Genomic DNA, 12,568 nt, shown 5'->3' with positions numbered 1-12,568 from the left:
CTGGAGCGAAATGGTTTTCTACATTAGATCTACAAAGTGGATATTGGCAAGTCGAGATTAATGAACGTGACCGTGAAAAGACCGCTTTCAGTATGGGCGACGGGTTATGGGAATTCTCTGTGATGCCATTTGGGTTATGTAATGCGCCTGCAACGTTCGAGCGACTGATGGAACATGTGTTAAAAGGACTCAACTGGAAGACATGTTTAGTGTATCTTGATGACATTATCATCATGGGAAAAAGTTTTGATGATCATCTGAAAAATCTAGAGGAAGTCTTTCAGCGAATAGCATCAGCCGGATTACGCTTGAATCCCAAAAAGTGTTCATTATGGAAGAAGCAGGTCACATATCTCGGACATAAAGTGTGAACTGAGGGGATTCACACCGAGGAAGGAAAAATAAAAGCAGTCAAAGATTGGCCTCGACCCACCAACATACATGAACTCCGCAGCTTCCTTGGCTTATGCACGTATTACCGCCGTTTTGTACCTGGATTTGCGAACGTGGCTAGAAGTTTACATGATTTAACCAAGAAGAATCGCCCGTTTGTATGGCAGTTGGAACAAGAAAAAGCATTTGAGCAGCTAAAAGAACTACTTTGTACGGCGCCGATGTTAGCTTATCCAATACCTGGAAAGAAATTCATCCTGGATACAGATGCGAGCGCTTATGGAATTGGAGGTGTCCTGTCTCAGTTCATCGACGGACAAGAAAGAGTAATTGGGTATTACAGCAGAGTGCTCGGGAAACCAGAGAAAAACTACTGTGTGACGCGAAAAGAACTACTAGCTGTGGTGGAATGTGTAAAACATTTCCACAAGTATTTGTATGGACAACGATTCTTGCTGAGGACTGATCATGCAGCATTAAAATGGTTATTACAGTTTAAGAATCCAGAAGGCCAAATTGCACGATGGATCGAAAGATTACAGAATTACGACTTCGAAACGGAACATCGAAAGGGGATTCACCACAAAAATGCGGATGCATTATCACGTCGCCCTTGTCCACTGGAATGTAAACATTGCTCCAAATCAGAAGGAAAAGAAGGTATAATCGACGTGCGATTACTGAATATAGAACCGGAAGATGATTGGACTCCTCACCGCATCAGAATCAATCAGCTGGAGGACCCTGATCTTGCAAAGCTGGTAATGGCCAAAGAAAATGGGGTACGACCACCAAAGGAACAAATAAGTAGCGAGAGTCCAACTGCAAAAGCATATTGGGCCCAATGGAACAGCATAAACCTCGTTAATGGATACCTTCATCGTACCTGGGAAAGCGAAGATGGTAAACAGTCTCGTCTGCTGATCATAGTACCGAAGTCCATGATCCCGAAAGTATTGAAAGAATATCACAATGGACCTAGTGGAGGGCACCTCGGAATTACAAAAACTATAGAGAAGATTAAACAACGGTTCTACTGGATCGGTTGTCGAGATTCCATAGCAGAATGGATAAGTAATTGCGTAGAGTGCATGGCAGCTAAAGGTCCTAAAGCCAAAAGTCGCGGTAGGCTGCAACAGTACAACGTGGGATCACCATTTGAACGAGTCGCAATGGATGTTGCAGGTCCGTTCCCAACCAGTACGGCCGGAAACAAATATCTACTGGTTGTCATGGACTATTTCAGTAAATGGCCAGAAGTATATGCCTTACCAAACCAAGAAGCGAAGACAGTAGCCGAAGCGTTTGTAGAAAATTGGATAACAAGGTTCGGAGTGCCCGTCGAATTACACTCAGATCAAGGCAGGAATTTCGAATCTTCCATTTTCCAAGAAGTCTGTACATTATTGGGCATCCACAAGACACGGACAACAGCGTTACACCCACAATCAGATGGGATGGTAGAGAGATTCAACCGAACGCTCGAAAAACATCTGCGGAAAATCGTCGATAAAGATCAACGGAATTGGGACAAGTGCATCCAGATGTTCCTGCTGGCGTATCGTTCAGCGAAGCACGAGACAACTGGTTACACGCCAGCAAAGATTATTTTCGGATCTGATCTGCGACTCCCTGCTGATCTTAAGTTTGGAACGAATCCGACAGCTGTAAGAAATGATGGAGATTATTGTTCTGCTTTAAAGGAAGAAATGAAAGAATTGCATCTAATGGTAAGACAGCATACGCATCTGATGAGCAATAAGATGAAGGACCGGTTCGATCAAGCGGCAGATTCAAAAGGTTTCGAAGAAGGTGATCTGGTCCTGTTGTACAATCCACTTCGAAAGAAAGGCTTGTCCCCGAAACTGCAGACAGCCTAGGAAGGACCCTATATGGTGATGAAACGACTTAATGACGTGGTATACCGCATACAAAGAAATGGACGATTAGGCTTTAGTGGAGGGCAGTGTTACAAAAGTAGTATTAAGTTGTATTTGTGTTACTATATGCATCCCTGATTATGAACAATAGCTGTAGGTATATGGAATAGCATTTATCTTGTTGTAGACATCTGGCGCCACGACTGTCTGCTTGTCGAAACAATAGACATCTGGCGCCGCACTGTCTACTTGTCTAGTTAAACAATTGCTGAGTCTGGCGCCGCGACTGTCTGCTTGCGTCTGGCGCCGTATAGCCGTATGTTCTGGTAATTTCCAGACGCGATATTCTAGAAGGACACGTCGGCATCAGCGAGAAGTGCGTGGCTATATAAGCCGTGGCAGCGCCAACGTAATCAATCAGTGCTAAGAGTAAACTGCTATAGTGTAGACGAGTTGTGAAATAAAGAGTTGTTGAATTAAATTAAACAGTGTTGATTTTATTTGTCAATCCAGAGATACGAACCTAACAAAGTAAACTAGCAAGAGTAAATTCGTAACAATATGAACTATACATATTTATGCTAATTAACCGTTTTGAGGTTTTTTTAGATGTCATATAGCCATAACGACAGTGTATTTGGAAAAATTTCACAATCTTATATTAAGGTGTAGAATCGATTTTTTAGTACAGATGCACTAAGCAATCTATACCAAGATGCGTAAAAATATGAACTATACATATATATGCAAATTAGCCGTTTTCAGGTTATTGGAGTTGTCATATAGGCTTATATACAATTTTTAAATCTATCTTAAATAACTAAATATATTTGTATGTGTGTATGTGTGTATGTTTTTATGTATTGCAGCATATTATTATTGCTGCTTGACATGGGGTTGATTTCAAGTGTATAATTTATTGTAAGTGTGCGTGTGTGTGTTTAATGTTATCTCTGCTGTATATTTATGATTTTTGTCCCATGCATTTTTATTATTATTACTCGTAGATGTGCATTGCATGTAAATGCATTATGTCTATACATATGTATGTATGTATATTAATATATAAATAGATATTTCTATTTAGTACAATTTCGGCTTTGCTGATAAGTAAGCGTGTTCAGTGATATTTGAACATATTGCCGAGGGAAAGAAATGATTATTTAAATCTAGTGGACTGTATTTTTTATGTTATCAATATTCTATCGGTTGGGAATATTGACAATGATTCTATCAGCATTATTCGCTTTACATTTATAACGGAAATATAGTATTAAAAGGCATAATATTACAATTACTACTAACACTAAAGATAAATGTCCGCTATGGTTTCTTAAATTTAACTCACTTAATTTTAATTCGTTGTTGCTGATCTTGTCAATGCCTTCTCGTAGCTTTCTCTGCTCTTCGTTGTCGTCTTTTGGTTTTTAGCTTGTCCGTTTGTTTTAACGTAAGCTGCCATGGTATTAGTAACTCCCAAATGGCTGTTACTACATCCGCTTTTCCAACTGGATCTATTTTTGTTTTATCCACTCGTGTTTTGGCGACATTTGTTGAGTTGCTGATTTCGTTTTTAGTGAGCTCTACTGATATTATCCGTCCATGGAGTTCGGTATGATGCAAATTCTCAATGCAACGACTGGCATTCGACGATGATAGCATTGTTACGTAGTCATAACAACGTGTACCCGGAGTTCGGGTGTTGGTGACCACCTTGGCTCCGATAACTTTTCCATATTTAGAAAATATAGTTTTTAGATCTCTGGTTCTCGTTAATGAAGATAACCCGGATATCCAAAGATTACGTGAAGGTGTTGTCTGCTTTCTTGTGGACGACGATTTTGTAGAGATATTCACTGAAGACGTTTCTTTGTCATCCTTCTGCGAAAACTTGTTTGAAGATGATTTTTGTTCACTAATGTCTTTATCCTTTTTGTCGCCGGACTTTTTATCTTTTCTCTTTGATTTATCGTCATCAGACTTGCTGCATTTGCTGCTGCTGGATCCACTCTTGGATGTTCTTGTGTCATCCAAAGCTGCAACCGTTTTTGTACTCTTTTGCGCTGAATTCTTGCCGGTAGTATCACCTTCTGCATCGGTGCATTTTTCCTTTTTATCAGGTGCCTTATCATGCAAAAGTTTTTGTTCGTCTTCACCAATAGTTACATTTATCGATTCCTCATTCGATTCGCCTGCATTTTCCTCTTCCCCCTCTGGACCATCGTTTGAAACATTTCCTTTATCAACTTCAACATCTCTTTTTGCAAGATATTTTATTTCAACTTTTGCATTCTCCTCAATTTCCAAAGGAGACATTTTATTGTTCACATCGTTAGATGTGCCTTGCTCCTCAAAAGTAATTTCCTCTACGCGCAGCTTGTCTTCTAAAATGTATTCAATTACTTCAGTTTCGTCCTTATTTCCAAACGATTTCGTCTGGACTTCACTGTCCCACTTTTCTCCAAAATGTGAGCCTGCCGGAAGAGATATGAGATTGTGAGATTCCTCAGTTTTTGAAGGCTTACGAAGTTCTTCAAGTGATTCTTCTTCAGCTTCATTTTCCTTTCTATCTTTCTCTATTATTTCTGTTGTTTTTTCCTCAACAGAAGATAGAGAGAGTAGTGGAATTTTTATAAGTTTTTCGTGTTCAATCTTTTGTACTGCATTAGTTAGTTTCGTCGCAGTTGTAGATAATTTGGGTACGATAAACAGAATTGGCTGATTGTCATACTTTTTCTTAAGTAGACTCAATGCAGCTTCATAATTTTTTGACGAAATTTGAAAATGCTGTATTACTCGTGCAGCTTCGCCTTTTAAGCATTGACGAAGACGCAGCATTTTCTCTATGTTCTTCATCTGCTCGTTGTCATGTACCATAACTTTGAACACGTTGTAAAATTTGGCCCATTCCTTAGTATCGCCATAAAATGTTGGAATTTTTATTATTTTTCTTTCTTCAAAGTTAGGGCGATAAGAAATTTTAGGCTCTTCTTTTTGTAACTTTTTCTTTAAATGTTTAAGCTCTTCGTAGTATTCGTCATAAATTTCTTCGAATAAGATTTCAATTTCAACATTAAAATCTAATTTGCTTTTTAGATTTTGAATGTCTGTAAATAAACAGTCTAAGAATTTTATTTGATCGTTGTCGATCATTAATTCCTTGCTTAGATCTTCCATTTTTCTTCTGAGGTTTTCAACTTTCCTCATGAATAAGGAAGTTTTTCGATCTAAATCTTGGTGTTTAGCTTCAACTTCTTCAATTTTTGTTTTACTTGGTGATTTTGTTGGAAAAGTGTTGGACGTGTACAACACCTTTTCGGAAAAATCCGCTTGGGCTTCAGGAATTTTTTTCTTGTTTATTCCCATTTTGAGAGTTTTTCCGCAACACTTTTTTTATTTATTAATTAACTGCTTGTTGTTCTCCAAAGAAATCGTTGGAGGTATTTGATTTGGTCGCCTAGTTGACCTTGCTGTGCCTCGACTCACAGCCGCTGAATATCTCTTGGATAGCAGTTAGATCACTGCGTTTAGTCTCTGCTAAAACGGCTTATGCGATCGGTTTTAATGCGGGAATATACACCCGTCTTACCATTATTTTTTAATTTGCCTGTATTTTGAACAGGGCTTTTTTTGTATTTTGCCTGTTTTGTAAGTACAGGACTTTTTAATTTGGCCGAGCTCTTTATCCGGCTCGAAGGACCAAAAAATGTTAATACCTCAATATAGCTTCTAACAATCCTTACCGCTGGTGGGGGGAATTGAAAGTCTTACATTGAGGGAGAATATATTCATTCTGATTTTTATTTTGTATTTTTCTGGCTTATATACAATTTCTAAAACTATCTTAAATAACTAAATATATTTGTATGTGTGTATGTGTGTATGTTTTTATGTATTGCAGCATATTATTATTGCTGCTTGACATGGGGTTGATTTCAAGTGTATAATTTATTGTAAGTGTGCGTGTGTGTGTTTAATGTTATCTCTGCTGTATATTTATGATTTTTGTCCCATGCATTTTTACTATTATTATTCGTAGATGTGCATTGCATGTAAATGCATTATGTCTATACATATGTATGTATGTATATTAATATATAAATAGATATTTCTATTTAGTACAATTTCGGCTTTGCTGATAAGTAAGCATGTTCAATGATATTTGAACAATGCTAATTAACCGTTTTGAGGTTATTGGAGTTGTCATACAGCCATAACGACAGTGTATTGGGAAAAATTTCACAATCTTATATTTAGATGTAGAATCGATTTTTTAGTACAGATGCACTAAGCAATCTATACCAAGATGCGTAAAAATATGAACTATACATATATATGCAAATTAGACGTTTTAAGGTTATTGGAGTTGTCATATAGCCATAACGACAGTGTATTTGGAAAAATTGTGAATAAGATGTAGAATCGATTTTTTAGTACATTTGCACTAAGCTCTCGATACCAAGTTGCGTAAAAATATGAACTATATATATTTATGCTAATTAACCGTTTTGAGGTTATTGGAGTTGTCATACAGCCATAACGACAGTGTATTTGGAAAAATTTCACAATCTTATATTAAGGTGTAGAATCCATTTTTTAGTACATATACATTACGCCCTCGATACCAAGTTGCGCAAAAATATGAACTATACATATTGATGCTAATTAGCTGTTTCGAGGTTATTGGAGTTGTCATATAGCCATAACGACAGTGTATTTGGAAAAATTTCACACTCTTATATTAAGGTGTAGAATCGATTTTGTAGTACATATGCACTAAGCAATCGATAGCAAGTTGCTTAAAAATATGAACTATATATATTTATGCTAATTAACCGTTTTGAGGTTATCGGAGTTGTCATATAGCCATAACGACAGTAAATTTGGAAAAATTTCGCAATCTTATATTAAGGTGTAGAATCGATTTTTTAGTACATATGCACTAAGCAATCGATACCAAGTTGCGTAAAAATATGAACTATATATATTTATGCTAATTAACCGTTTTGAGGTTATTGGAGTTGTCATATAGCCGTAACGATAGTGTATTTGGAAAAATTTCACAATCTTATATTAAGGTGTAGAATCGATTTTTTAGTACAGATGCACTAAGCAATCTATACCAAGCTGCGTAAAAATATGAACTATACATATTGTGCTAATTAACCGTTTTGAGGTTATTGGAGTTGTCATATAGCCATAACGACAGTGTATTTCCAAAAGTTTCACAATCTTATATTAAGGTGTAGAATCGATTTTGTAGTACATATGCACTAAGCAATCGATACCAAGCTGCGTAAAAATATGAACTATATATATTTATGCTAATTAACCGTTTTGAGGTTATTGGAGTTGTCATATAGCCGTAACGATAGTGTATTTGGAAAAATTTCACAATCTTATATTAAGGTGTAGAATAGATTTTTTAGTACATTTGCACTAAGCTCTCGATACCAAGTTGCGTAAAAATATGAACTATATATATTTATGCTAATTAACCGCTTTGAGGTTATTGGAGTTGTCATATAGCCATAACGACAGTGTATTTGGAAAAATTTCACACTCTTATATTAAGGTGTAGAATCGATTTTGTAGTACATATGCAGTAAGCAATCGATAGCAAGTTGCTTAAAAATATGAACTATATATATTTATGCTAATTAACCGTTTTGAGGTTATTGGAGTTGTCATATAGCCATAACGACAGTGTATTTGGAAAAATTTCACAATCTTATATTAAAGTGTAGAATCGATTTTGTAGTACATATGCACTACGCAAACGATACCAAGTTGCGTAAAAATATGAGCTATACATATTTATGCTAATTAACCGTTTTGAGGTTATTGGAGTTGTCATATAGCCATAACGACAGTAAATTAGGAAAAATTTCGCAATCTTATATTAAGGCGTAGAATCGATTTTTTGGTACATATGCACTTAGCAATCGATACCAAGATGCGTAAAAATATTAACTATACATATTTATGCTAATTAACCGTTTTGAGGTTATTGGAGTTGTCATATAGCCATAACGACAGTGTATTTGGAAAAATTTCACAATCTTATATTAAGGTGTAGAATCGATTTTTTAGTACATATGCACTAAGCAATCTATACCAAGTTGCGTAAAAATATGAACTATACATATTTATGCTAATTAACCGTTTTGAGGTTATTGGAGTTGTCATATAGCCATAACGACAGTGTATTTGGAAAAATTTCACAATCTTATATTAAGGTGTAGAATCCATTTTTTAGTACATATAAATTAAGCAATCGATACCAAGTTGCGTAAAAATATGAACTATATATATTTATGCTAATTAACCGTTTTGAAGTTATTGGAGTTGCCACATAACCATAACGACAGTGTATTTGGAAAAATTTCACAATCTTATATTAAGGTGTAGAATCGATATTTTAGTACACATGCACTAAGCAATCGATACCAAGTTGCATAAAAATATGAACTATACATATTTATGCTAATTAACCGTTTTGAGGTTATTGGAGATGTCATATAGCCGTAACGACAGTTCATTTGGATAAATTTCACAATCTTATATTAAGGCGTAGAATCAATTTTTTAGTACATGCACTAAGCAATCGATACCAAGTTGCATAAAAATATGAACTATACATATTTATGCTAATTAACCGTTTTGAGGTTATTGGAGTTGTCATATAGCCGTAACGATAGTGTATTAGGAAAAATTTCACAATCTTATATTAAGGTGTAGAATCGATTTTTTAGTACATGCACTAAGAAATCGATACCAAGTTGCGTAAAAATAGGAACTATACATATTTATGTTAATTAGCTGTTTTGAGGTTATTGGAGTTGTCATATAGCCATAACGACAGTGCGTTTGGAAAAATTTCACAATCTTATATTAATGTGTGGAATCGATTTTTTAGTACAGATGCACTAAGCAATCTATACCAAGCTGCGTAAAAATATGAACTATACATATTATGCTAATTAACCGTTTTGAGGTTATTGGAGTTGTCATATAGCCGTAACGATAGTGTATTAGGAAAAATTTCACAATCTTATATTAAGGCGTAGAATCAATTTTTTAGTACATGCACTAAGAAATCGATACCAAGTTGCGTAAAAATAGGAACTATACATATTTATGTTAATTAGCTGTTTTGAGGTTATTGGAGTTGTCATATAGCCATAACGACAGTGCGTTTGGAAAAATTTCACAATCTTATATTAATGTGTGGAATCGATTTTTTAGTACAGATGCACTAAGCAATCTATACCAAGCTGCGTAAAAATATGAACTATACATATTATGCTAATTAACCGTTTTGAGGTTATTGGAGTTGTCATATAGCCGTAACGATAGTGTATTTGGAAAAATTTCACAATCTTATATTAAGGTGTAGAATCGATTTTTTAGTACATATGCACAAAGTAACCGATCCCAAGTTGCGTAAAAATATGAACTGTACATATTTATGCTAATTAGCTGTTTTGAGGTTATTGGAGATGTCATATAGCCGTAACGACAGTGTATTTGGAAAAATTTCACAATCTTATATTTAGATGTAGAATCGATTTTTTAGTACATGTGCACTAATAAATCGATACCAAGTTGCGTAAAAAAAATGAACTATACATATTTATGATAATTAACCGTTTTGAGGTTATTGGAGTTGTCATATAGCCACAACAACAGTGCATTTGGAAAAATTTCACAATCTTATATTTAGGTGTAGAATCGATTTTTTAGTGCATATGCACTAAGTAGCCGATATCAAGTTGCGTAAAAATATGAACTATATATATTTATGCTAATTAACCGTTTTGAGGTTATTGGAGTTGTCATATAGCCATAACGACAGTGTATTTGAAAAAATTTCACAACCTTATATAGGATGATTTTTTAAGAGCTTGATAACTTTTTTTTAAAAAAAAACGCATAAAGTTTGCAAAATCTCATCGGTTCTTTATTTGAAACGTTAGATTGGTTCATGACATTTACTTTTTGAAGATAATTTCATTTAAATGTTGACCGCGGCTGCGTCTTAGGTGGTCCATTCGGAAAGTCCAATTTTGGGCAACTTTTTCGAGCATTTCGGCCGGAATAGCCCGAATTTCTTCGGAAATGTTGTCTTCCAAAGCTGGAATAGTTGCTGGCTTATTTCTGTAGACTTTAGACTTTACGTAGCCCCACAAAAAATAGTCTAAAGGCGTTAAATCGCATGATCTTGGTGGCCAACTTACGGGTCCATTTCTTGAGATGAATTGTTGTCCGAAGTTTTCCCTCAAAATGGCCATAGAATCGCGAGCTGTGTGGCATGTAGCGCCATCTTGTTGAAACCACATGTCAACCAAGTTCAGTTCTTCCATTTTTGGCAACAAAAAGTTTGTTAGCATCGAACGATAGCGATCGCCATTCACCGTAACGTTGCGTCCAACAGCATCTTTGAAAAAATACGGTCCAATGATTCCACCAGCGTACAAACCACACCAAACAGTGCATTTTTCGGGATGCATGGGCAGTTCTTGAACGGCTTCTGGTTGCTCTTCACCCCAAATGCGGCAATTTTGCTTATTTACGTAGCCATTCAACCAGAAATGAGCCTCATCGCTGAACAAAACACGCGCGCGAAACACATTTCGAACCGAACACTGATTTTGGTAATAAAATTCAATGATTTGCAAGCGTTGCTCGTTAGTAAGTCTATTCATGATGAAATGTCAAAGCATACTGAGCATCTTTCTCTTTGACACCATGTCTGAAATCCCACGTGATCTGTCAAATACTAATGCATGAAAATCCTAACCTCAAAAAAATCACCCGTTATTTAGATGTAGAATCGATTTTTTAGTACAAATGCACTAAGAAATCGATACCAAGTTGCGTAAAAATATGAACTATACATATTTATGATAATTAACCGTTTTGAGGTTATTGGAGTTGTCATATAGCCACAACAACAGTGCATTTGGAAAAATTTCACAATCTTACATTAAGGTGTAGAATCGATTTTTTAGTACATATGCACTAAGCAACCGATACCAAGTTGCAGAAAAATATGAACTATACATATTTATGCTAATTAACCGTTTTGAGGTTATTGGAGTTGTCATATAGCCGTAACGACGGTGTATTTGAAAAAATTTCACAATCTTATATTAAGGTGTAGAATCCATTTTTAGTACATATACATTAAGCAATCTATACCAAGTTGCGTGAAAATATGAACTATACATATTTATTCTAATTAGCCTTTTTGGGGTTATTGGAGTTGTCATATAGCCACAACAATAGTGCATTTGGAAAAACTTCACAATCTTATATTTAGTTGTAGAATCGATTTTTTAGTACAGATGCACTAAGCAATCTATACCAAGCTGCGTAAAAATATGAACTATATATATTTGTGCTAATTAACCGTTTTGAGGTTATTTGAGTTGTCATATAGCCACAACAACAGTGCATTTGGAAAAACTTCACAATCTTATATTTAGTTGTAGAATCGATTTCTTAGTACAGATGCACTAAGCAATCTATACCAAGCTGCGTAAAAATATGAACTATATATATTTGTGCTAATTAACCGCTTTGAGGTTATTGGAGTTGTCATATAGCCACAACAACAGTACATTTGGAAAAATTCCACAATCTTATATTAAGGTGTAGAATCGATTTTTTAGTACATATACACTAATTAACCGATCCCAAGTTGCGTAAAAATATGAACTGTACATATTTATGCTAATTAGCTGTTTTGAGGTTATTGGAGATGTCATATAGCCGTAACGACAGTGTATTTGGAAAAATTTCACAATCTTATATTTAGATGTAGAATCGATTTTTTAGTACATGTGCACTAAGAAATCGATACCAAGTTGCGTAAAAATATGAACTATACATATTTATGATAATTAACCGTTTTGAGGTTATTGGAGTTGTCATATAGCCATAACGACAGTGTATTTGAAAAAATTTCACAACCTTATATTTAGATGTAGAATCGATTTTTTAGTACATATGCACTAAGAAATCGATACCAAGTTGCGTAAAAATATGAACTATACATATTTATGATAATTAACCGTTTTGAGGTTATTGGAGTTGTCATATAGCCACAACAACAGTGCATTTGGAAAAATTTCACAATCTTACATTAAGGTGTAGAATCGATTTTTTAGTACATATGCACTAAGCAACCGATACCAAGTTGCAGAAAAATATGAACTATACATATTTATGCTAATTAACCGTTTTGAGGTTATTGGAGTTGTCATATAGCCATAACGACAGTGCGTTTG

General features: G+C 35.2%; 1 protein-coding gene across 1 annotated transcript; it reads right to left on the bottom strand.

Moving 5' to 3' along the window:
* Positions 1-3,650: 3,650 nt before the first annotated feature.
* On the bottom strand, positions 3,651-5,639 carry LOC125780104 (SAFB-like transcription modulator). The gene is made up of 2 exons (XM_049461713.1): positions 5,546-5,639; positions 3,651-4,747 (listed from the first exon to the last, which is right to left on the bottom strand). Exons 1-2 carry the CDS (start codon positions 5,637-5,639, stop codon positions 3,651-3,653), a joined length of 1,191 nt encoding a protein of 396 aa, XP_049317670.1.
* Between the last annotated feature and the right edge of the window lie 6,929 nt (positions 5,640-12,568).

The sequence above is a fragment of the Bactrocera dorsalis genome, unplaced genomic scaffold (genome assembly GCF_023373825.1).
Source record: "Bactrocera dorsalis isolate Fly_Bdor unplaced genomic scaffold, ASM2337382v1 BdCtg083, whole genome shotgun sequence".
NCBI lineage: Eukaryota > Metazoa > Arthropoda > Insecta > Diptera > Tephritidae > Bactrocera > Bactrocera dorsalis.
The sequence above is the reverse complement of the archived record's forward strand: the minus strand, read 5'-3'. Positions and strand labels throughout refer to the sequence as shown.

Excerpts from the sequence above, each read along its gene's own strand:
- LOC125780104 (XM_049461713.1), bottom strand. The coding sequence starts at position 5,639 with ATGGGAATAAACAAGAAAAAAATTCCTGAAGCCCAAGCGGATTTTTCC. Across the intron at positions 4,748-5,545 it reads TTTTCCAACAAAATCACCAA|GCTCACATTTTGGAGAAAAG; the intron begins GTAAAACAAAAA and ends CTCTTCCGGCAG.